The 22,814-nt window shown below is 38.6% G+C and overlaps 1 protein-coding gene across 4 annotated transcripts in view; it reads left to right on the forward strand.

Annotated features, from left to right (window-relative positions):
- Window positions 1-22,814, forward strand: part of Asb3 (ankyrin repeat and SOCS box containing 3) — a 98,219-nt gene that overhangs the window by 71,135 nt on the left and 4,270 nt on the right. For all 4 annotated transcript variants that reach the window (XM_048352943.1, XM_048352940.1, XM_048352941.1 and 1 more), the window contains one exon: window positions 3,796-3,929. In XM_048352943.1, coding sequence (XP_048208900.1) covers window positions 3,796-3,929 — 134 coding nt within the window. The remainder of the gene's footprint in view (window positions 1-3,795; window positions 3,930-22,814) is intronic.

Here is a 22,814-nt window from a genome sequence, read left to right on the forward strand (position 1 = left end):
ATGTACTTGCCCAAGCTTACAAAGCAAGTTAGCACTAGAGCTTAGATTTGAACCAGGCTGTTGTGCACTGTGGCTCGTGTCTGTGTTCTCAACTGCTGTTGCTTTGCTGCTGTAGCCTTGTATATCACTTAATCCCTTGCCAAACCTGAGGGACAGAGGTGGGGGGTAAGGGTGTCTATGCTAATGTTTCTGATTCCTCCCACTCCTAAATTAGGGGGAAAAAAGTCACAGGAAAAAGAATTAAACATTGCATCTTTTTCTTTCTTCTTTAGCCATCTAAGTAGAATGTTGGCTGGGAGAATGAAATATTTAGCTTTATTTTATTTTATTTTGTTGGTTGTGGAGCTTGAACTCAGGGCCTAGGCACTGTCCCTGAACTTTTCTGGGTAGCACTTTACCACTTTGAGCCACAGCTCCACTTCTGGTGTTCTGGTGGTTAATTGAATATCAGGGTCTCACAGACTTTCCTGCTCAGGCGGCTTTGAACCCTGATCCTCAGATATCAGCCTCTTGAATAGGTAGAATTACTGGTGTGAGCCATCGGCACTTCACTTTTTACTTTTTTTTTTTTTTTAATTCCTATACTTGGGTTGGAACTCAGGACCTGGACACTGTCCCTTAGCTTTTTCATTCAAGGTTTGTGTTCCACTTGAGTCATAGCTCCACTTCCAGCTTTTTGGTGGTTAATTGGAGATAAGGGTTTTGTGAACTTTACTGCCCACGCTAGCTTCAAACTTTGATCCTCAGATCTCAGCCTCCTGAGTAGCTAGGGTTATAGACATGAATCAGTGCCTGGTCTATAGCTTTATTATTTTTTTTTTAGAAGACATTGTAAAATATACTGTCATTGATTCAGATACAGCCCCCCCCCCGCCAGGTGTGAATGATGAGAACTTTTATTGTTGTAAACTACTGGGTATGTTCTGTATTTGCTGGATGTGTTAGGAAAGAGTTAAGAACTAGTAAACAGTCTAGTTATTTTTAAGTAAATTATAAAACTTTCAGCACTTTGGATTGAGAATGCCAATTGCATATATTTTTTTTTTTGTTTTTTGGCCAGTCCTGGGCCTTGGACTCAGGGTCTGAGCACTGTCCCTGGCTTCTTCCCGCTCAAGGCTAGCACTCTGCCACTTGAGCCACAGCGCCCCTTCTGGCCGTTTTCTGTATATGTGGTGCTGGGGAAGCGAACCCAGTGCCTCATGTATATGAGGCAGGCACTCTTGCCACTAGGCTATATCCCCAGCCCCCAATTGCATATATTTTGCTACCAGGTAGTAACTTGGGTCACTTAATATTCATTAAAACAAAATGGCAAATTTCACTTTGGATGTGAAAATGCTTAACATGGTCAAATTTTTGTTCTCTGAGCTCATATTGAACAAATAAAGTCTGTTTGTTTGTTTTTTTACTGGGTATGATAAATGCTTTATTTTGTTTGATCATATTTAAATTCAAAGAGCTATTTTAGGACAAAATTCTCCCATAAAAATTCCAATATATTAAAGTGGATTTGGGTTGTTTCTTGTTTATAACACATGCAAGTCTGTTGTTTAATCTTTGTCATGTACATTATAAATGTCTTCCTAGGTATTGCTTGTCTTAAAACAGTCTTAAAAATGTATCTGGTTGAATAATTGCCTGTCACAATATAATCTACAAAGCTGAAATGTTTTTCAACTTTAAATGCAAGACTAAGTCCCCTCCTCCTCCTGGAATGTAATGGGAGAACAATAGAAAGGAAATGTCATCTGTGCATTTTGTTGATTAACTGTCACTTGTTTATGATTATACAACTGTTCTGTACAGTGTAATGGTCAATGTAGTACAATGACAATACATTTTTAGTGGCATTATCAGTGTTGATAAAATAAGCTCACCATTTTGTTAACTAAAGCTGTACAAACAGATCTACCTCTCACACGTATTCTGCTAGCTGCATAAAAATGATTTTGTGTTGGGTTAGAGTGAGACCTGAAGAACATGGAGGAGGAAAATGAGGCCATTAAAAGAAAATAAATAAGGAAACCAAACCAAGTGGCCTTTGATATGCTAACTCCTAGAACATCAAGGACAGTTTGCCTTTGAATATATTTTATCATTTCACTTATTCTTCGTATTTTCTGATAAGTTTTGATTTCACTGAGAACTGAGGAGTAAAATGTTTTCCTAAGGTTTATGGGCTGCATGTTAAGTTCCTTTTGTATGTGTGTACATTTCAGAGAATTGAGAATATGGGGAATGATCTTCATACTTTCAGATCAATCATTCATTTCAAGGATACTTTGATTCTGAATTACCAAAAATGAGTTGTGGAGGTGGCTTTGTGGCTCAAGTGGTAAAGCACTAGACTTGAGCACCAAGAGGCTCAGGGACAGCACCCAGGCCCAGAGTTCAAGCCTCAGAGGGGAAAACAAAAATCAAAAACAAAAATGAGTTGTGTTTGAGAAGACAACTTTAGAATACTACTTAGTCTCTCTCCTCTCCCATTTTCTCTCTCTCTCCCTCTCCCTCTCTAGTTGTTGGTTAGTAATGTTCCCTCCTACTCCCCCAAAAGATCTTGCTTTTATGCTGATCACCAGAGGTCCTAATTTTTCAAACACATGATGATAGAGGGTATCTAATTGAGCTTGAATGCTTAATTTTGTTAGGATTTGGAGTTCTTATCACACTTTGACAGAGTTTCATTTGAATAATATTATGAGGCTTTCTGAAAATATAATACTGAAAATTTCCAGTCAGTTCTAGCAATACCAAATATTAGTGTAGCATTTTACATTTTAAAAGCATATTTACTATATTATTACATATTATTTTCAAAAAAAGTCTGCTGAAATAGGCAAGTTAGTTATCCTCACTTTCGAGACCAAGAGTAAAGACTTAGAGAATTTAGATATGTTTGTAAGTAGTAGAGGTAGTGTTAGATAGAAATAAGGACCGTGCTTAAATTAGTATTCTTCCCATCAAGTTAAAAAAATTAAGAAAAGCGTCTTGTTGATAGGGAATTTCACATTATTTTGAAACAGCAGAGGAAGAACTGTTTGTAGGGAACCTTTTCTTTTGAGTTTTTGAAGGTCAAATCTTCTGTACTTTCTTTGTGTGTGTGTGTACTGGTTCTGGGGCTTGAACTCAGGGCCTGACAGGCATTCATTGTCCCTAAGCTTTTTTGCTCAAGGGTTGCGCTCTACCACTTGAACTACAGCTCTACTTTGGGCTTTTTGATGTTGTTGTTAATTGGAGATAATAATCTCATGGACTTTCTTGTTTGGGCTGGCTTCAAACTGTGATCCTCAGATCTCAGCATCCCCAGTAACTAGGATTACAGGCCTCTAACATTTTCTAGGGCTGAATCTACAATGAGAAAAGAACAGCTGAACATTCCTGGGAGTTAGGCAGGGAATTGTTATCTCTCTGGTATATTTAATTTAGCAGTAACTTGAGTGTCTGGGCTTTGTTTTTCAGGATTATCAAGTTATATGAATGTAAGGGTGACCAAACTACTTTTGGCAGGATAGTCCAGTTTGTAGGAGGAGATGGCAAGTCCATTTGTGACACTGGTGCTTTCTCCAATGGGCAGGGAAAGCCCTATTCTTTAAGAGGTAGAGGTCCTCTTGTTACCTGTTGTATAACTACATACACAGTCAATTCGATTTCTAGGAGGAACCTATAGATGACTTTTTGTGTCTGTTATGCTTGCCATTAGTTCCATGAATATTTTCAGAACCCTTTTTTTAAGTTGTTGTAAAAATAGGGTTATGGTATTTGTTTCTAGCACTAACTGCAGGCTTGTTAATGTAGGATTGACTCAGTCAGCGAAGAAACCCTTATCTTCACTTTGGAATTTACTAATTGGAAGAGACTTCCTCCAGCTATTGAAAAGATGATATCTGATCGGATCTCAAACTCTTCTTTGGTGCTGCAGAAACATATTGGTAAGAAAGAACAACTTTTAAACACTTTTCCCTCTTTTGTTTCTTGATGCTGTAATTTTCAGTGAAAGAATTGTTGGAGAGTAAATAGTTAATTGGACCTAACTTGGATTTGTTACATGAGAAATATTTGATGGGTAGTATTTATTTTTTCACTAAAAATCATACTTGATCTTGGTAAATTTAGCTTAGAGATCATATAAGAGATATACAGAAAACAGTTGTTTATTGTTTTAATTTAATGATATCTTTTAATTAATGGATATTATATAAACAAAAGTGGACCCTAGAAAACTACTTAGGAAATATTTAGTTTGTGGTTAGAAGATGTCAAACTTAATCATACTTTCTGAAATGTATGAATTTATATTTTCTCTGTAATATTTAATCATCCTCTACTTATGCCTATTTTTAGTGATTTTGCCAGTCTGTTAATATAACTCTGAAGGTAAGCTGGATAAATAGTCTGAACTGGAAGATTTTTTTTTTTTTTTTTTTTTGGTGCTGGTACTGGGGCTGGAGCTTGACCTCTGGCCCTGGGTGCCTTCCCTGAGCTCTTTTGCTCAAGGCTAGTGCTCTACCACTTGAGCCACAATGCCACTTCTGGCTCTTTTGGTAGTTAATTGGAGGCAAGAGTCTCAGAGGCTTTTCTGACCAGGGCTGCCTTTGAATAGTGGTGATTAGAACTCAGCCTCCTGAGTAGCTAGGATTACAGGTGTGAGCCAGCCTGATGTCCAGCCTGATTGATATTTAAAAGATTGTTCATCCTAAATTTACCCTCACTTGTTAAAACACTTTTAAGGTAGTTTAAAAAATTAAGGAACAGGGCTGGGAATATGGCCTAGTGGAAAGAGTGCTTGCCTCATATACATGAAGCCCTGGGTTCTATTCCTTAGTACCAAATATATAGAAAAGGCCAGAAGTGGCGCTGTGGCTCAAGTGGCAGAGTGCTAACCTTGAGCAAAAAATAAATAAATAAAATAAATAAAATAAAAAAATTAAGGAATATACATTAGAAGATATTGTATAAGAAAATCAAACTAGGGCTGGGGATATGGCCTAGTGGCAAGAGTACTTGCCTCGTATACTTGAGGCCCTGGGTTCGATTCCCCAGCACCACATATACAGAAAACGGCCAGAAGTGGCGCTGTGGCTCAAGTGGCAGAGTGCTAGCCTTGAGCAAAAGGAAGCCAGGGACAGTGCTCAGGCCCTGAGTCCAAGGCCCAGGACTGGCCAAAAAAAAAAAAAAGAAAATCAAACTAAACATAACATATGTACAGCATTCCTGTTTACTTACAACTAACTCTGAAGTTTTATTTTACTTTGACTATGTTTGTTCAACCAGATTATGTCTTAAGTTAGGAAAATTACTTTTTTACTCCTCTTTTAGCCCTTCATGAAGCATTTTGAATAGAGTTGTAGCAGTGAATTTATGCATTTGTAGAAATGTATCTTCAGACACCTTGGAAAATTACATTTAAGAAAAATTTCTCAAGCCCAGATATTTAGCTTGAACTGTGGGGTAGTCCACAGTTTCTGGTTTCTCATGAAGAAAAATAGTATTCAGTTTAGAGTCTTTGAGCCTTTTTAAAATTATTGTTGTGAAACTCACTTGCATGTAATTCTTAATTCCGAGAATTGCACCTGCTTTTGCCATTTATGTATCTGAAGCCAAAGAGAACAAATAATCTATTCAGAGCAGATAGGATATGGGACAGTGTGTTTGGGAACAAAGACTCAAAGATGGTGTGATTGCCAAATGGGAAAAATATTGCAGCATATCAATTAGTAAAGATATGTGAGCGTTTACTCTGAAGACCTTAACATATGTCAGGTTTGTCCAGATGAAGGTAAAAACTACATGAGTGTATTACCCTGCAGTAGACTAAATCCATCAAGGGCTTCTTGTTTAATTAGGCACTAGGTGTAGAACTTGTATAGGGTAATAATCATCATCTCTTAAGAGGATTTTAAGTTGGCTGAAGATTTGCAAAAGCCTTTCTCAGAGGTATTAATGTAGCTAATGCTTTTCTGATGTTTTCTCAAGCCAAGTCCTCCTTTCTTGGTTCCACTTGCATATATACAACTACCATTTGGACATTTCCACTTGGTATTTCACATTTTCAAATTGAATGTGTCATTTTTCCTAGAAATCCTTCTGTTCTTTCTGTTTTCTAATAAGATGGTTTGGGACTGTTATTTGCCAAAAGAATGGGTTAAACCTAACAGCTGTTTATTATTTGTTTTAATCATAAAAGTGATGTTCAAGGGGGTGGAAAATGGGGGCTTTTTTTTGTCTTTAAGAATATATGACAATGTCTGCGAATAGGTTTTGATTGTCATAACTCATGGGATTCTATTGCCACTTAGGGGGTAGAGACCAGGGATACAGTTAAACATCCTACAGTGCACAGGAGAGCTTCCCACAACAAAGAGTAACCCAGCAATAAGTGTCAAGAGCTGAAGCTGAGAAATCATGTTCTATTGTGACTCTTTTGTTACCCAGAAGAAGCCTCTCCCCCAAACCCCCAAGGCTTGAGATTGTTTCTTGAGATAGATTCTGTGTGTATCACAGGGTAGCCTTGACTCTTATCCTCCTGCTTCAGCCTCCTCAGTGCTAGTATTACCAATATCTAACATTATTCCTGGCTCAGAAGAAGGCTTTTAGCTCTACCCTAGGCATGCTTTTTAACCTTATTAAAAGCTACTTAGGAAGAGCTTTCATCCTTCCTACTACTTAAATTGGTTTCATAGGGAATGCTTTTCTGCAGATAGTAGGAGCAAGGATAATGCTGAAATCTTAGTAAGTCTGGGAAGAAACAATCTGTCTAGCTGAGTTTCAAATTGAATTGAGATCTTCAGGGCTCTCCTTTCTCTCCTCAGTTTTCATGGCACTCATTTCTGCATGTTGATCATCTGGATTCCCTTTCTTCTCTAGGTTTTGAGCTGCTCAATCTTTAGAAAGCAAAGCTTTCTTTTGGCTGAGTTTTTGACATTCGTTTTTTTTGGGGGGGGGGCGGGGGGAGGGGGCCAGTAAAGGAACACTGAACCACACTTGCTTTATATCTTACTTAATCAAATAATGTACCATAGTATTAACAACTACTTCTTGTCAATGTATTAAATTTTTTTGAAAGAGGTACATTGTGTGCATATATGAAACATTAAAATGAAACGTATTAGTTTATAAACATATACTAGTGAAAAATAAGCTAATATGCAGCTCAGTAATAAGAATGCATACTTAGTATGTGCAAGGACCTGGGTTAGGTTTCCTCAGAATTATAAGAAAAACCAATACAAATTATTAAAGATTATCTCTTGTACCTTGGCCACAGTTAGTAAGCCCTAGATAATGGTCAGTTCCCTATCCCCATTAGTTGGCCAGCAGTATCTATCCCTAGGGAATGATTTACTTCCACTTTTACAGCCCTTTCCAAGCATGGTGATGCCATGTAATTAGTCAAACATGTCTTCTTTTCACTTTTTCTGCCCTTGGGAAATAGAAAATTATTGTGATAAGTTTGTGGACAAAAATGACAATCCATTCTTTTTTGCTTTTCTTTTAACCACTGAGTTAAATTTGCCTTTAAAAAGTTTCTTGCAGCTGGTCATGGTAGCACACGCTTGTAATCTTAGCTACTTTAGGGAGAAAGGCAGTTTGAGGCCAGCCTGGAGAAAGTGAGACTTTATCTTAACAAAATGGCTAATGCCTGTGACCCCATCTACTCAGAAGGCAGAGGTTGGAAAGATCATGGTTTGTGGTCAGCTCACAGGGAAAAAGTTAGGAGACCCTACTTTCACAAAAGTGCACATGCCATGATTTCAACTACATAGAAGGACAGGTAGGAGGATCACAGTCCAGAATGGCCTAGGCAAAATTGTGCTGAGACTCTATCTGAAAAAAATAACTGAATCAAAACAGGTGTAAGGACATGGCTTAGGTAGTAGAGGACTTACCTAGCCAGTATGAGGCCCTTGTTCAAACCCTAGTACTGACTCTGCCCTCCTTTCCCCCTTAAATCCACCCACCCCCCCAAACCGGAACAACAATAAAAAGGTCTGGGGGATTTGCTGAAGTGGCAGAACATACTTAACTAGTAATCATGAGGCCAATCAATTAATCTCCAGTGCTTAAAAAAATAAAAGCTTTCTGCTTCAGAAAGGTAATATATATTGTGTGAAATTGTAGTTTTACAACTATTTTGTATGCATGTTTCATGAATACTTCTTAGAAGGATCAATCCAGCAATGTAGCAGTAGACTTATTAGAAAATTCCAGCTGGCTACCAATTCAGGAAGCTAAGCCAGGAGGGTCACCTGAGCTGAAAAGTTCAAGAGCAGCCTGCGAAACCTAGTGCACGTTAAAACTTTCTGTCAACTTCTGGTCACTGACCAAGATCAAACCTTAGAAATACTATGGGTAAAAGTATTTAGCTTTAGTTTATCCTGAACTTTTAGTGGTCAGATATATACTGTTTTGCCCACATACTAAATGGGCTGAATTCTATAAAGGATCCTAAAAGCACCCCAGGAAACTCTTCACATCTTTTATTCCAGTGTATTTCTCTTTTATTCTAACAAAGATTTGAAAAGTTTCTACATACAAATACATAACAAAACTGTAAAGCAGAAGTTAAAAGTGGCAGCGAGGTAGAGAGTGATATAAATGGAATCAGAGAAAAGGTAGTCATGGTAACTTGATACTTGTCCATGCTGCTGTTGCAAACTTCCTAGGCAGTGTCTTGGTAGCCATAGTTTCTTGAGACTTTGTCTTACTGGTCTTTTAGTATGGTTATTTGCTGTTATTCTATCAAAGCAATTCAGTCAAAGTAGTTCCTAAGGAGTCAGCCCAGGTGGCTCAGGCATTCTCTGTTCCTGTAAATTCCACAAGGGCTAGAGTTGAGAATACCTGGAGAATGGCCTGTTCAACCTTTAAGCAGTTCTCTATAAATATTGTGTCTCTCCACTCAATTTGAAATAGTAGGTAATATAGAATTGTGAGTTACATTCAAGTCATACTACTGATGTAGTGTCAGAGTGCAGCTGTCTGGGGTTGTACATTAATTGGAGACTGCTCATTAGAAGAGGAACTAGGTGATCTTTAAAGCAAATGCCAAAGAAAAGTGGAAAGTAAAGGTTGATTAATGATAAAGTAAATTTTCAGTTGTAAAACCCAAGGAATGTTTATGAGGCTTCCTTCCAATCTGGTAGGCCCAGCAAGCATCTACAGTTTAAGGCCAAGTTGTTTTTGAAGCTGAGCAGTGTTCTCTGTTTTGAGTAATGCTTTTTATTCTCATATGCTTTTTCAAGATAAAGTAGGTTGGGCAAAGATACCAAGATAACTACACGTGGCAACTAATTTTATGAGTTTTATAGCTACAGAAACAAAATTTAGATTTAGGAGTAGTTGATTTGTAGTCCTTTCTGTTACTAATGCTAGTAACATAATTTACTATTGTCATCATAGCAGGGACAGACCTGGTTAACGAATTGCATTTTATTTTCCTCTTCTTAAACAAAGAACTTAAGTTTTTTAGCCTGGTTGTCATGTGGTTGGGATATTTGGTGGAAAACATGAATCCCTGGTGTGAGTACTCTGTGCTTTCACTTCCTTTGCTAAAGAAATCTGGAAGCCATATTTGGGATGGCAATGAGGCAAATAAACATAATCCGGAACACTCAGCTGTCAACTATAGGATAATCACTTGGCTTGAAGAGCATTTTGCACATTAATCCAGAAACAAATCTTTGTTGTATTATAATAGTTTTTGTTTTCTTATTTTTAAATGTATTTTTGCTTAGGGTTTATTTGTTACCACAGCATAATCTGGCCTATAACCAAGCTACTCCATAACCAGATCTTATTCCAAATTATTGTCTAAGGAAAGGTCAAAAAAACTATAAGCAATGGAGTAGTATGCTTGGCAACAAATATTCATGATATGGTGTGTGTGATAGTGTGTGGTAGCCCAACCAAAGTGCATTCACTCCATTCATTTTTTATTTATTATTTTTGTTGGTTGTGGAGCTTGAACTCTGGGCCTGGGAGCTGTCCCTAAGTTCTTGACCTCAAGGCTAGTGCTCTACCAGCTCTACCACTTTGAGCCACAACACCACTTCCTGTTTGCTTGTGGTTAATTGGAGATAAGAGTCTCAAGGACTTTCCTGCCCCAGCTGGCTTTGAACCACGATCCTCAGATCTCAGGTTCCTGAGTAGCTAGGATTACAAGTGTGAGCCATTGACGCCCAGCCATTCACTCCTTTTAAACTGTGATCTGCTAATGGCTAACTTTAATTTCTAAATAAAATGTTCAATAACCTAAATGCTGTGTAAATTCACTGGGGAATGTGTGAATAGAAGAACTTCTTTAGAACACAGGGTTATGTGTGGTGCCTACCCTCGAGGGGCATTCCCATATCATGAATAAAGCTTAAATATCTAATGGGACTAAGCCCTCTATTCACAGTGTTTTTTAACTCTATAAAGTATTTTCTCTAGATGCTATATATCTGTATGAAACATTATTACTAAGAATCCAGTGATTGAGTGCTGTCATCTTCAAAAATTGGACATATGACCTTTCATTTGTCATGTGGGAAATTTTCAATCTTTCAGACATCAGCTTAGGTAGTGTGTGTCTTACGTGTAGGTGTACCAGGGCTTGAACTCAGGGCCAACACTCTCGAAAGGATTTTTTATTCGTGGCTGGTGCTCTATCATTTGAACCATACCTCCAGTTTCAGGTTTTTGGTGAATTGGAGAGAATTTTCTTGAATTTGCCTGCCCAGGCTATTTTCTAACCACAATATTCAGATGTCAGTCTCCTTAGGTAATTAGGATTACAGGTGTGAAACAGTGGTGCCAGCCCTTTTTTCCCTCTAGTTTTCTTTAAATGAGAAAATTATAATTAACTTTAAACTTTAATGAGTGTGTGTGTACACTTACAATTTTAGGTTCTAGCAGGCTCTTACTAATCTAGGCTTTTTGTTTCTTTTTTTTGCTGGGAAATTTTTAGTAAACTAGGCATTAATTGATCACATCTACATTTTTGCTTTTAAAATCATTTAAAATTATTAGCAATCTATTGGTAAGGTAAAAGAGGAGAGATTGTTGCCTTAGAGCTATTAAAGCTGAGGGTGTTTTCCATGTTTTAAATAACAGGTCACCAAGGTTGTTGTACTTTTTTCTGTCTATCTTCTGAATTGGTATGTTTGTCAGCAGACTCCCTGGGACAGCTATGTCCCAATTAAAACCAAAAGAGTTATTTCCCGAATCTCAAATATCCCATTTTAAGTGTAGTAGAGGCAAAGAATAGTTACCTATAGTAGAGGTTATGGTGTTTTCCCTGAAATGAAATGAATAAAACGTTACCTAGATTTATACTACCATCAAGACTTTCAAGTCTGTATGTAAAGAACTTCATTAAGAAATTTTTAAAATTAAAGTTAATGCAACCATTTAAAAAATATTCCTCATGGGAGAGCAGTTCATTCATTCATTGCTGCTTAGATGGCATTCTAGTAAACTACCAGTGTTTTCATCCAGATTTTCTCAAAGGATGAATCATATAAACTATATGTGAACTATATAAAATCTATATTTCTCTGCAAGTACTGGGGTTTGGGACTCAAGGGCTGAGCACTGTCCCTGGCTTCTTTTTGCTCAAGGCTAGCACTCTACCACTTGAGCCACAGCGCCCCTTCTGGCTTTTTCTATATCTGTGGTGCTGAGGAATCGAACCCAGGGCTTCATATATAGGAGGTGAGCACTTTACCTCTAGGCCATATTTCCAGCCCCTTAAGTCTCTCTATCTCTCTCTTTCTATCTCTCTCTCTTTTTCTCTCTCTCTTTCTCTCTCTCTCATCTGTCCTTCCTTCCTTCCTTCCTCCCCTCCCTTTTCTTCCTTCCTTCCCTCCCTATCTCCCTCTCTTCCTCCCTCTCTTCCCCCCTCCCCCAGTCCTAGGCCTTGAACTCTGGGCCTGAACTCCCTAAGCTCCTTTTAGTCAAGGCTAGCACTGTACCACTTGAGCTATAGCACCACTTCTGGCTTTTTTTTTTTTAAAGTTTTTATTATAAAACTGATGTACAGAGAGGTTACAGTTTCATACGTTAGGCATTGGATACATGTCTTGTACTGTTTGTTACCTTGTCCCTCATACCCCCCTCCCCCCTTACCCTTCCCCCCTGACGTGTTCAGTTCACTTACACCAAACAGTTTTGCAAGTATTGCTTTTGTAGTTGTTTCTCTTTTTTTTTACCCTGTGTCTCTCAATTTAGTATTCCCTTTCAATTTCGTAGTTCTAATACCAGTATACACGGTTTCCAATATACTCAGATAACATTACAGAGATAGTGTAGATACAATCACAAGAAGGTGATACAAGAACATCATCAATAGTAGAAGCTACAGATACACATGGGATGTTGAAGTAGTTACAACTGTGATATAACAATCATTTTCATAAAATGGAGTTCATGTCACTTAGCATCATCTTATGTGATCATAAGGGTATAGCTACTGGGCTCTTGTGATCCTCTGCTGTGACTTGCCTAACCCTGTGCTAATTATTCCCAATAAGGGAGACCATAGAGTCCATGTTTCTTTGGATCTGGCTCACTTCACTTAGTATAATTTTTTCCAAGTCCTTCCATTTCCTTACAAATGGGGCAATGCCATTCTTTCTGATAGAGGCATAAAATTCCATTGTGTATATGTACCACATTTTCCTGATCCATTCGTCTACGGAGGGGCATCTGGGTTGGTTCCAGATTCTCGCTATGACAAATTGCGCTGCAGTGAACATTGTTGTGCTGGTGGCTTTACTGTGATTTTGTTTGTGGTTTTTCGGGTAAATACCCAAAAGTGGGGTTGCTGGGTCATAGGGGAGTTCTACATTTAGCCTTCTGAGGAATCTCCATACTGCTTGCCAGAGTGGCTGAACCAGTTTACATTCCCACCAACAATGAAGTAGGGTTCCCTTTTGGCCACATCCTCTCCAACAACTGTTTTTGTTAGTTTTCTTGATATATGACATTCTTACTGGGGTGAGATGGAATCTCAATGTTGTTTTGATTTGCATTTCCTTTATGGCCAGTGATGTAGAGCACTTTTTCATATGTCTCTTGGCCATTCTCATTTCCTCATCAGAGAAGTCTCTTTGTAAGTCTTTAGCCCACTTGATGAGCGGGCTATTGGTTGTTTGTGGTTTTGTTTTGGAAGAAGGTAATTTTTTTAGTTCTGCATATATTTTAGATATGAGGCCTTTGTCTGTTGAATGGCTGGTAAAGATCTTCTCCCAGTCTGTGGGCTTTCTGTTTATCTTGCGAGCTATGTCCTTTGCTGTGCAGAAGCTCTGCAGTTTGATGCAGTCCCATTTGTTCAACCTTTCTTTGATCTGTAGCCTTTCTGGGTCTTTATGTCAGAACTAAGGAAATGGAAAAACCTCCCATGCTCCTGGATTGGGAGGATTAATATAATCAAAATGGCAATATTGCCAAAGGCTATCTACAAATTCAATGCAATACCCATTAATATCCCAACACCATTCTTTGATGAAATAGAGGAAGCAATCCAGAAATTCATATGGAATAATAAAAGACCTAGAATAGCAAAAACAATCCTAAGCAGAAAGAACAGTGCTGGAGGAATTATAATACCCAACTTCAAGTTGTATTATAAAGCTATAGTAATAAAAACAGCTTGGTATTGGCACCGGAACAGGCCTGAAGACCAATGGAACAGAATTGAAGACCCGGGAATAAACCCACAGAACTACGCCTACTTAATCTTTGATAAAGGGGCTAAAACAATAGTTTGGAAGAAAGATAGCCTCTTTAACAAATTGTGCTGGAAAAACTGGCTCAACACATGCAACAAACTAAAACTAGATCTTTATATATCACCCTGCACCAAAATCAATTCCAAATGGATTAAAGACCTCGAAATCAAAACAGACACCCTGAAAACACTAAAGGAAGGAGTAGGAGAAACACTTGGGCTCCTTGGCGCAGGACGGAACTTCCTTAACACTTCTGGCTTTTTCTGTGATTAATTTGAGATAAGAGTCTCACAGACATTCTTGTCCAAGCTGGGTTTGAACTGCAAACCTCACACCTCAGCCTCCTGAGCAGAAGTCTGGCTTTTAAATTCAGTAATAAGAATACTATAGGGCTTTTTTAACTAGGTCCTGTTCTAAGTTAAGAGTCATGAAAAAGCCCCTGTCTCTAGCTTCTTAGGGGACCAAACAAGACTAGAGGGAAAGGTTTCTCATTACCAGTGCATGAATAGCATAGCTTTCTTAAAAGTGAAAGAATTGAAGGTGACCAGTGCAGTGAGGGTTTTGTTTGGTTGGTTTTTCACAACTTGGAGTCTAGGGAAACAGGCCTTCCCATCCATAGCATGTAAACGTTTTTAATTTGCTTTTTATGAGATAAGAATCTCTATCCTGGAACTCACTATTTGCCTTCCCATGTCCATTAAAAAATGATTTAAGACATCTGTTGAAGCGGCACTGTGGCTCAAGTGGTAGAGCACTAGCCTTGAGCACAAAGAGGCTCAGGGACAGTACCCAGGTCCTGAGTTCAAATCCCAGGACTGGGGGAGAGGGGGAGAATAAGACAAATTTGTTCACATGCAATGGGGCAGTGGGTTGATTTTTACAAAAGAATCAAGTGATATTTTACTGTAATTTTGTTATTATTAAGGCATTGCACAGAGAATTACTCTTTCATAAGTCAGATAATGAGTACATTTCTTTTTTTGAACAATGTCACCCCCTCCTTTGCTTTTTCCTAGTTTCCCCCTCCTATCCCAACTCATTAGTTGCATAGGTCATTTTTCACGTACCATGACTACATTTGTTCCCTCTACCTCCTTCCCTTTCTGCATCCCCCCCCCCCTTTGCCCCTCAAAAAAGACTGGAAAAAAAAAGCCCCAAGGTAAAAACAAGCATCAACAAAAAAGAAACTCGTGTTTCTATTTCCTGGAATATACTTTGATAAGTAATATTTTAAGTGTTCAGAGGAGTTACGCCTTTGGGTTCCTCCCCTAAGAGTATTGTCCTTTAGTCTGACTATGTGTGAATGCCTAGTATCCTGTGTGAGTTATTAGGTCCAATTGTATTTTAGATCTAGTTTCTGCATGTGAGAGAAAACATGCCCTGTTTGTCTCTCTAAGCTTGATTTACCTTACTTGATATGATTTGTACTAGGTAAATGTAAATGACATAATTATTCTTTCTAATGGATGAGTAAAATTCCATTGTGGATATGTACCACATTTTGGAACCACTCATCTATTGTACAGCATCTGAGCTGTTTCCATAAGGTGGCTTTTGTGAGTAGTGGAACAATTGAACATAGATCTGTGTCTCTACTGTATCCTGACTTGTTATGGATAGATGCACAGAGTGGTAGGGTTAGATCATGAGGAAGTTCTATGTTTAGTGTTTTTAGGAACTTCCAGATTGTTGTCTGGAGTGATTGCACTAAGTTTACATTTCCACCAACAGTACAGTAGGGTTTCTTTTCTCCACCCCCCACCCCCAATTTCCCACCCCCACCCTCCACCAGCATTTGCTGTTTGAATTCTCAGTGTTGGCCAATCTCAGAGTTGTTTTGATTTGCATTTCCTTTACATCCAGGGTTGTTGACCATTTCCTCCTATTTGCCATTCTTCTGAGAAATCTCTTTTTAGCTCCTTTGCCCATGTATTGGTTGGTTTATTAGTTTGGGGGGGGGTAATTTTTTGAGCTCCTTGTATATTTTGAATATATTAGGCTGTCAGGTGTATTGCTGGTAAAGATCTTCTTCCAGTCAAGTTCTAAATTTTTATTAAAAGGTGGAGTCCTTAAAACTCTCAACAGGCCAGGAAGCAGTTTTTAAACCTTTAAAGGTATAAGCTTTTTTTTTTTGGGGGGGGGGGCCAGTCCTGGGGCTTGGACTCAGGGCCTGAGCACTGTCCCTGGCTTCCTTTTTGCTCAAGGCTAACACTCTGCCACTTGAGCCACAGTGCCATTTCTGGCCATTTTCTGTATATGTGGTGCTGGCGAATCGAACCCAGGGACTCATGTATACGAGGCAAGCACTCTTGCCACTAGGCCATATTCCCAGCCCAAAGATAATTTTTTTTTTTTTTTTTTTTTTTGCCAGTCCTGGGGCAAGCTTGGACTCAGGGCCTGAGCACTGTCCCTGGCTTCCTTTTGCTCAAGGCTTGCACTCTGCCACTTGAGCCACAGCACCACTTCTGGCCATTTTCCATATATGTGGTACTGGGGAATTGAACCCAGGGCTTCATGTATACAAGGCAGGCTCTCTTGCCACTAGGCCATATTCCCAGCCCAACAATAAGCTTTTAAAAAAACAAAACCAAAAACTCCCAACAAGCCAGCACCACAAAAAACCTCATGCTACATAGATACTGAATTGTAGTGATCTGGTCAGCCAGCAAAAAGCAAGCACTGAAGGTCTTCAACTGTAATATCTTATTCATTTCTTATTGCTGGATTTTCATGCTCACCTCTTCCCTTGGGTAACTGGATGATGGTCAAGATGGTAAGCGTGATCCACAACACAGTTGATTAACATGTATTTTGTATGTTATATGTACTGATACAGTGAAAAATACAGAACTCTGAGTGTTCACCTTTTTCAGCAGTGCTGTAGAGGTGAGGGATGGGCTTGTCAGGAGATGATTAGTATGAAAATGTTTTACTGGATACCCAGCAACACGAGCTCACTGAAGTAGCAGCAGGAGATGGTCTCCAGATTACCACAGTAGTTAAGTGTATATTAAAAGTAATTTTATGTGGATATGATTCAATACTTTATCACTTCATCTGACTATATTCTTTTCAATTGAGAATTAGTGCCTTGGTTTCAATAAATTTTAACTTTGTGCTGGATTTGTGTGTTTATGTCATGGTAGTAAGTGATAAAATAAACTTATCTACTTATACCTTACGTATTCTTGACATAAATTTACTTTTTCTTAATGTTTTGGATATTTCTAGGGATATCTTTCAAATTGTTGTAAATGTAAAAAAAAAATTCTCACACACACACAAAAAGCATATAGAAAGCATAGAACCATGGTTTTAAAAGTGAGATGTAGCGTCATTTTCTTTATAATTCATCCTCGTTGGTAGGCCTGAATTGGGTAGTTTAGAATCTTTGAAAATAACCATCCATGTAGGAGTCGAACTGGCCCAGTAGACCTCTATTTTACCTAGGTGTCTTCTTTATGTATAAAACTGTAACCCCTCTGTACATCACTTTGACAACAAATAAGTGATTATTAAAAAAAGATAATAAAATTATAAAGTTGTACATTAACAGGCTTCTGTTAACATTCCAGAAAAGCAAAGGCTGGGTACCTGAATGGTGGGAAATAAGCAGGCATGAAAAACGCAGTTGTTCCTGGGCATCAGTGGCTGATGCTTATAAATCTAGCAACTCAAGAGGTTGAGATCCGAGGACCTTGGTTTGAAGCCAGCTGGGGCAAGAAAGTCCCTGAGACTCTTTTGTCGCCAATTATCCACCAAAAAAGCTGGAAGAGGAGCTATGGCTCAAGTGGTAGAGTGATAGATAGCCTTGGGCAAAAAAAGGTCAGAAAATGTGCCCATGCCCCCAGTTCAAGCCCTAGAATCAGTGTGTGTGTATGCACACTTGGAGGCACACATACACACACACTAACACTCACACATATATGAATTGGTGCCTGGGTGCTAAGGCCCCCTTGCCTTTTTTGTCCTGCTGTGGTGGCCCTTTTGTATCCTCATTAGAATCAGGCCAGGAACACTAGATAAAGTGTGAGCAGATGATTTGCTCCTGGTCCATGGCATGTAGTGGAGATGGTGAATTTGTGCAATCTGCATTCCTTATGCAAAGAACAACTAGATAATCTGGGAGCAGAGGCTCAAGGCAGGAAGATTTCAAGATCAAGGCCAACTTGAAGTACATGAGATCCTGTCACTAACCAAACCCAAAAGGACTAGATGATGCAAAGTGTCATTCAGAGCTTTTCCTTTTTAAATGTCTGATTTGTACCAATGATTAAATAATTTCTAGGAAGAATTCTGTTAACATGTAACATGGTTCCAGTTGTTTGAATAGAGATCCATAGTTTTGCAGAACTCTTTTGAAGGAGACAAATAAGTAGGTGTAGATAAAGAAAAAGTCAGTAATCTAATTCTTTATTTTTTTAATGAGATGGTCTTTAAAAATATTTATTTATTGTCAAAGTGATGTACAGAGGGGTTGCAGTTTCATACATAGGGCAGTGAGTACATTTCTAGTTCAACTTGCTACCTCCTCCCTCATTCCCCCCCCCATCTCCCTCTTCTCTCCCCAACCCCCCATGATAAGTTGTACAGTTGGTTTACACCAAATGGTTTGAGGTCTTTCTGTGCCACATATATTCCTGTGGACTTGTTTCTTAGTGACTATTAAGGTAAGAGACTATAAAATAGTAACAAAGGGAAGTTCTGCAGTTTAGAATATGCTAACAGTAAAAAAAATTTTAAATGAAATATACAAGTGTTTTGGGATGACATTTTTCATTTTTTCTTGGAGTGCAGGTAAGGAGGAGAATAGCAGCTCTTAGTTTAGTGATCCTGCTCAGCTGTTTCTCTTTTGTAGATGAGGAAGTTTTCTCATTTTGAAGAAACGGTACTTTCAGTGCTACTTTGTGAATATCCCCCATAACCAGGGGCCCTTCTGTTTATTGTCACAATCATTTCTGACATGTATGACTTCTGAGTGGCCAACCACTAATATAATTTTCAGGACCACTGTGAATAAAATAAGTTTAAATATACCATATCCCTTAAAAAAAACAAAAACCTGTCAAAGTAACATAATTTCTCTCAAACTAAGAGTTAATCTCTAGCAAGGCATATCAGGCTATTTATAATCTGGCCCATGTAATGCCTTTCTATCCTACTTTGCCATGAATACTGTATAACAATACTTATTTTCCCAAAATCTGTTCCTCATAGATTTGCTAAGGTTTTTTTCCCCCATGATATTAAGGTTCTCTATTTTGTTTTGCTTTGTTTTGTTTTCCTAGAACTGGGAATTGATCTCAGGGCCTCTCACTAGGCAGAACTCTGCCACTTGAACTCTGTCCAGCTGACAATATATTTTTAAAGAAATCTTTCTCATAAGCAGTGAGAATATTAGGAATTGCTGTACAAGACTCCTAAAACTCCCAAAACTTTTTGTCACTTAAATCCTGATAATCTCTTTTATTCATGAGTTAGGAAATATTTTCTATTAGGATTATTAGAAAAATAATAGTGAACTTGTTTTGATATGATTAGGTAGAGTGACTTAAATTAACATGGACAGGTATATGGGACAGAGGCTTTAGCTTCTGTTTATTTCTGGACTGCTGACCACTCATTCTATCATTTTAGTTCCAAATGTGGATCATAGGCAGAATTCTTTAATAAAGGTTACAAGTTTTTTTTCCCCTTCCCTTCCCTTCCCTTCCCTTCCCTTCCCTTCCCTTCCCTTCCCTTCCCTTCCCTTCCCTTCCCTTCCCTTCCCTTCCCTTCCCTTCCATTCCCTCCCCTTCCCTTCCCTTCCCTTCCCTTCCATTCCCTCCCCTTCCCTTCCCTTCCCTTCCCTCCCCTCCCCTCCCCTCCCCTCCCCTCCCCTCCCCTCCCCTCCCCTTCTTCCCTCCTCCTTTGCCAGTCTTGAGGCAAAATACTGAAGATCAAGGTATTGAAATGACTTTCCCAAAGTTACACAATTAATAATGGCTCCTCGTCTCCAGAACAGGTCTTATTGCTGGGCAGCACCTTTTCTGCTTATTTTATTTATTGTGACTATACTGATTATTCAAGTTTTACTTCCTGCTCCAATCTCGTATTTTTTTAGAATCTTTGGGTAGTTGTCTTTTGTATAGTCTCTAGAGATTTGGTTGTAATCAGAGGAAGAGAGAGATTATATAAAAAACTAAGGACAATTGGGGACAAAAAGATAGAAATCATCTTCAAAGATAGTATTTTAAAGATGAAGGAGGGGGCTGGGGATATGGCCTAGTGGTAGAAGCCCTGGGTTCGATTCCTCAGCACCACATAAACAGGAAAAGCTGGAAGTGGTGCTGTGGCTTGGGTGGTAGAGTGGTAGCCTTGAGCAAAAAGAAGCCAGGGACAGTGCTCAGGTCCTGAGGTCAAGCCCCAGAACTGCCCCCCCCCACCAAAAAAAGGAAAAGGAGTGGGCTCAGAAGTTAAATGAGTACCTTTGATATTGAAAGAAGTGCAAAGGAGCCAAAGAAATAGAGTACTTGAACCTTCTTGGTTCATGGTAAATGTGATAGATAGATAGATAGATAGATAGATAGATAGATAGATAGATACATACATACATACATACATACATACATACATACATACATGATATAGATTTAGTCTGTGTTATAAATGTTGGCACCAATAAACATCATGAATTAAGAATTATGAATTTCATGTATTTGTAATTTTAGTGAAATTTGATTTTAATAAAACTTCATATAACATCTAGCCTATAAAATGCATGAAATAGAAGAATTTTATATAGGAATGAACTATCAAGGTTGCTGTCTACTGATAGCTATAGATAAACTGGGTTTAGCATAACTAAATAGAAAATGGTTGCATCAGGAAAATAAGTTAAAGTGTAACATGTTTCAGACATTGTTTGCTGAGGTAGAATCAAGGCCATAGTCTAAGTTCACAGAGAATTATTTAACAAATTTGAATCTCATTTTAATAGGTTTCCTTGAAAGTGTGTTTTACCTAAAGCTTCTGTGGCCTTTAAAAATTTTATAAATTCAAGGACTAGCTTGATCTATCAGCCTCATGGCAACACATCTGGAAATACTGCACGTCACTAAAACATTCATAGGAATCTTGTGTGCTTTGAAATATTGCATATCTGGTTAAAAAATTCCCTTGGTATTTGCTGGCATTTTAAACTAAAAGGTCACTGATGGGCACAGTTTTGTCTATGTTAATAATACTCAGATGAAAGACTACCTTAGTTCCATTGAACACAGTTCTTACCTATAATTGTTAATTAGGCCAGCGGTGCTCTCAGGAGGAAAATCAAAATGGGACAATTAAAATTTGAGCCAATATCCAGAGCACTATAACTTTACTTAAAATAAATGAGGGCTGGGAAGGTGGCTTAGTGGTAGAATGCTTGCCTAGCTTGCATGAAGCCCTGGGTTCAAGTCCTTAGTACCACATAGACAGAAAAAGCCAGAAGTGCTACTGTGGCTCAAGTGGTAGAGTGCTAGCCTTGAGCAAAAGAAGCTCAGGGGCAGTGCCCAGGCCCTGAGTTCAAGCCCCAGAACTGGCAGAATAAATAAATAAAAATAAAATATTTTCTAAAGCTTAGGGTAGTTTCAGTGGCTATATGGGGCTTTTCATGGCTTAGAAAAACATATAGTTGAAGTATAGACCATTGGATATAGTTAATAACAACTATGTTGTTAATACATGGTATCAGGTAGGCCAGGCATTCATGCTTCCCCTAACAGATGTTTGCTGGTTCAATTTGGCTTCATAACCAACAGTTAAGCTTCTGTATATGTATTAACACAAATGCATGATTTGTTAAAGCTGTAAAGATTGGACTTCAAACTAGGCACCAGGGCCTCACACCTATAATCCTAGCTACTCAGGAGGCAAGATCTGAGGATCATGGTTCAAAGCCAGCCTGAGCAGGAAAGCCTGTGCTGGGAGACTCTTATCTCCAGTAAACTACTTAGAAAAAACCAGAGCTCTAGACTTAAGCACAAAGAGGCTGAGGGACAGCACCCAGGCCCTAAATTCAAGCCTCAGACCCAGGGTGTGTGTGTGGGTGGGGGGGGAATTGGACTTTGTGATATTGTCCAGAATGAAAGAATTGTTGGTGTTGGCACTACAAGGTGGTAGGAAAGCCAGAAAACCTTCTTCAGTCAGCCTGAGGAGTTTTGAGTCGGTGTAGTGTATCAGAGACAGGAAGGCTGGAGCAGTGCTAAGGATCCCCTATTCCTAGGCGAGCAGCTTTCCTCTGTCTTACAGCTATCTCTCATCTTCCTTCTGGGTATATAATAAATATTCACATTAACAAGAATGTGATGAAGGAAGAGGTGAATTTAATGATATATATTGAACTCTTAACTGAATGTAAGTGGGCATTCTCTGAACTACCTTCACTTTAAACTACTACCAGTCTTGTCATTTCCTCTCAGGCCCAACTGACTATGCTTGTGGCAGGCAGTGTTTGTTACTGGTAGGCTTTTCTCTAGAATTGCCAGCATACTTTGTCCTTCCCAGATGACTTCTATGCCTTCCAGTTTTGTGTATATCTGAAAATTCATTACATTTGTGCATATTATTGTAATTAAAAATTTATCTCCAAATTGCATAAACCAGTGATTTATGAGTGTGAAAGCAGAGTCATTGTTTCTGTTATAGTAAAGATGGATTTTTTTTTTCTTTTAAGGTGAGCTTTTGCTGTATTGTCCAGTTTGGCCTGAAACTCAGTTCAAGCAATCCATCTACCTCAGCCTCCCAAGCAGCTGGAAATACAGAGCCTGTCTTCAGGCTCTGTAAAACCTTGATAAATCCAATAGCATAAAGAACCTCAATAAAAGCTGTTGATCAATAGATGGCTGAAGAGGCGAAAGGAGAAAGTGAACCAGGCTTTGTTGGGGATGGGAGCTAGATACTAGGTACTAGTTAGAGGAAGTTAGGCTAATGAGGGTGAAAGAAGATGGATATTGTTGAGATAAATTACTGCCAATATGAAAATAGAATTTTGAAACCTTTTGAACTTGTATTACAAAAGGGATATAGAGTCGGATTAAAGGGAGTTATGAGGGATTGATTTGGACTACATTATTTATGTGT

The sequence above is a fragment of the Perognathus longimembris genome, chromosome 8 (genome assembly GCF_023159225.1).
Source record: "Perognathus longimembris pacificus isolate PPM17 chromosome 8, ASM2315922v1, whole genome shotgun sequence".
Taxonomy (NCBI): Eukaryota; Metazoa; Chordata; class Mammalia; order Rodentia; family Heteromyidae; genus Perognathus; species Perognathus longimembris.